Below are 3,380 nucleotides of genomic sequence, written 5' to 3' on the forward strand. Positions count from 1 at the left end.
CAGGTGCAAGGCGGGCGGGCTTGTCCGGGAGATTCACGCGCGGGGCAGGTGGAGGGCGTGGGGGGGAGTCCGGGAGATTCACGCGCGGGGCGTGGGGTGAGTCCGGGAGATTCACGCGCGGGGGGCTGGGAAGCGGAGAAGGCCGTACACGGCGCTAAACTTCTTAAGAGCAGAAAGTAAGTGGCTAAATTCCGAGCACCCTAAATAAAGCCGACTAGAAGAAAATGACTCGCGTTGGGCGAACGAAAGTCCTTCCCACTCTTGGAGACATTCTCCCCACGAGCGCATCCCATGAGCCATTTCCGTGGAACACACCCGGGAAACGGTCACCAGCACCCGCTCTGTGGGGAGCCGGGCTCCCAGCGCCCCGTGGGACAGACCCTGCGGTGACCGGCCCGGCTGTGACCTGGCCGCGATGTGACCAGAGCCGTGTGGTGACCCAACCGCACACGTGCCCACGACACACAGCCCCGCGGGGGGAGGGCAGGGGCCTGTCCAGGGTGAGCACCAAACTGCCCGGGAGCAGACACCGCGGGCACTGGACGGTTATGGATCCCTCAGTGTTAAAACCCCACTTCTAAAACCTTGAGCGAGGTCTCTGAGGTCCGAGTCACCTTCCCTGAAGCCGGCAGGAGCCTCGGGTGGCTGGGACACCAGCTCCAGGGATCCCCGGGCCATGTGCCCCACCGTCTGCAGTGGGGCTCGGTGCTTCCTTCCGCTGGGCAGAGGAGCCCACGGGGCACTGCTGGGCTCAGGAGGGGCCCGAGGACGCCTGGCCTTGGAGGTGCAACCGAGAAGCCATTCTAAAGATAAAAACCATCATGCGAGGTTGTCTAAACAAGAGAAATGTCTAACTGCGAACGCGGTATAGCGCTCAGCCCGTGTTTTCATGTTTAAGGTGCTCAGCTTCTAAAATGCTGATTAAAAACAAACAACACAACCACCTTTGCACCCTGTAAAAATAACAGGAGAAAAAATCAGGGGCGTGTTTTTCTCCCAAGGAAAACACCCTCGAGGGCTCAGAGACGTGCCGGCCGCAGATCCCGCTCCGTGACTTGGCAGTCGCACCAGAGCCTGATTCTTTCCACCCCTAGGACAACTCTTTATTTAAAGAACCACAGTGCGAACTTCATTAAAGGTAGTAACGACACTAAGGAGGCCAGTACTTACGCTCGACGGGTGCTGAACCGCAGCCTGGTGTTGCAGCCTCACCCGCTGGGGCATCATGACGTCATCCTGCAGTAAAGAACACACTTTCCGTTTGTTTGTTTGCACTGACTGATGGATGGGCTGCTACAGTCCCGCCTTATCGCCCAGGCTGGAGCGCGGCGCCACCATCACAGCTCGCTGCAGCCTCAAACTCCCGGCCTCAACTGAGCCTCTCGCCTCAGCCTCCAAACAGTTGGGATTACCGGCTTGAGCCACTACGCCCAGCCCCAAGAACATATTTTAAACTCACGTAAAGCAGTTCCTACTGGCAAGTAAGAAAACGATAGACAATCCAACAGCAAAACAGGCAAGGCCCTTGAACCGGCCATCAAGCAAGATTTCCAGTGGACCAAAAACCTCATCAGCCATCAGAGAAACGCAATTAGTTATGCAATGGAGAGAGAAAAATAACAAACGCTGACAATTCCAAGTGTACTTGGTTAGGCAGAACGAGAGCTCCTATGGACTGCTGGCTGCGGCGAGGACCTGTCACCACTGCTGAGGGGACCGTCTGCGGCGAGGAACTGGGGACCCTCTGTGGTGAGAACTGCCACCGCTGCTGAGGGGACCGTCTGGCATCTCCCAGCAAAGCGGAAGACAAGCTTCCCTAAGACCCTGACGTCTGACTACTTGCGTAGGAAAAGCCCCACTCCCACGCACAGACGTGCTGACGGCAGCGTGTTCACATGTGGAAAGAACCCAATGGCGAGAATCGCAGATAAATGAATTGTGCACGTTAGTTTTAAACGCCATTCAGCAGCTGAACACACCACGAATTTCACAAGCCTAATGTTCAGTGACAGAAGCAAGACACAAGAATATACGTGGTATTTTCCACTTATTTAAATTCAAAACCCAGCCAAATAAACCATATTATTTAAGAAATGCACACACAGTGTGTACCAGGGGTCCCAACCCCCGGGCAGTGGGCTGGTACCGGGCCATGGACCAGGCCACACAACAGGAGTGAGCGGCGGCCGGGCGAGTGTCACCAACGGAGCTCATCATCCTGTCAGAGCAGCGGCTGCCTTAGACCCTCATAGCAGCTCAGACTCCACTGGGACCTGCGCACGCGAGGAATCCAGGTTGCAGGAGTGAGCGGTGGCTGGACGAGCATCACGGCCTGAGCTGCCCTCCTGTCAGAGCAGTGGCTGCATTAGACCTTCACAGGAGCTCAGACTCCACTGGGAACTGTGCACATGAGGAATCCAGGTCACAGACTCCTTATGAGAATCTAACTAACGCCGAGGCCTGAGGTGGAACCGTTTCATCCCAAAACCATGCCCCCACCACGGGTCTGTGAAAACATTGTCTTCCACAAAACCTGTCCCTGGTGCCGAAAAGGCTGGGGACCACGGATATAAACCATAAAAGCAGCAACATTATAACCCTGAAGATCAGAAGAGCGGTCACTTTTTGAGGGGAAGTCGAGGTGGGGGCGTGGACGGGACAGTCCCCCTAAGGTGCCCGCAATAAGCATTTATTGATCGAGTGGTAGCTACACAAATATCTGCTTCATAATTAACTTGTAAAGTGGATATTTATGTTTTGTGCATTTTTCTGTGGGTATATTCTATCTCACGATAAAAAAAATTTTAAGTGGAAGAACAGCAAAGGTTTAAGTATATCATTTAAAGGCACAAATATACTCAACAGAAGAAATAAGAATAATGTCATTGGAAGGACATTTGTTTTTAAGCTGAACACTAAGATGAACTAAAAGACCCATATTTATGTCTCTTATTCCAGAAAAACCACCTTAGAACATTCAGATCATCCAAGAAACCTGAGGGACGTTGCAAGGAACCTAATGGGGCTGAGGAGAGGAGGCTGGGGACGGAGGGGAAGTGGGAGGAGGGAGGAGGGAAGAGGACAGAAGAGGAGGGGGTAGGAGGGAGGAGGGATGGAGGGAGGAGGAGAGGACAGAAGAGGAGGGGGAGGAGGGAGGAGGGTGGAGAAGAGAGGAGGGAGGAGAGATAGAGGGAGGAGGGAAGAAGACAGAAGAGGAGGGGGTAGGAGGGAGGAGGGATGGAGGGAGGAGGGAAGAGAACAGAAGAGGAGGATGGAGAGTGGAGGAGGGAGGAGGGAAGATGACAGAAGAGGAGGGGGAGGAGGGAAGAGGGACAGAAGGAGGAGGGAGGAGGGAAGAGGACAGAAGAGGAGGGTGGAGA

General features: G+C 54.4%; 1 protein-coding gene across 1 annotated transcript in view; it reads right to left on the reverse strand.

Annotated features, from left to right (window-relative positions):
• Nucleotides 1–3,380, reverse strand: part of B3GNTL1 (UDP-GlcNAc:betaGal beta-1,3-N-acetylglucosaminyltransferase-like 1) — a 146,139-nt gene that overhangs the window by 141,054 nt on the left and 1,705 nt on the right. The window contains exon 2 of the mRNA XM_011970204.1: nucleotides 1,171–1,278. Coding sequence (XP_011825594.1) covers nucleotides 1,171–1,278 — 108 coding nt within the window. The remainder of the gene's footprint in view (nucleotides 1–1,170; nucleotides 1,279–3,380) is intronic.

The sequence above is a fragment of the Mandrillus leucophaeus genome, unplaced genomic scaffold (genome assembly GCF_000951045.1).
Source record: "Mandrillus leucophaeus isolate KB7577 unplaced genomic scaffold, Mleu.le_1.0 Scaffold1, whole genome shotgun sequence".
NCBI classification, from domain to species: domain Eukaryota; kingdom Metazoa; phylum Chordata; class Mammalia; order Primates; family Cercopithecidae; genus Mandrillus; species Mandrillus leucophaeus.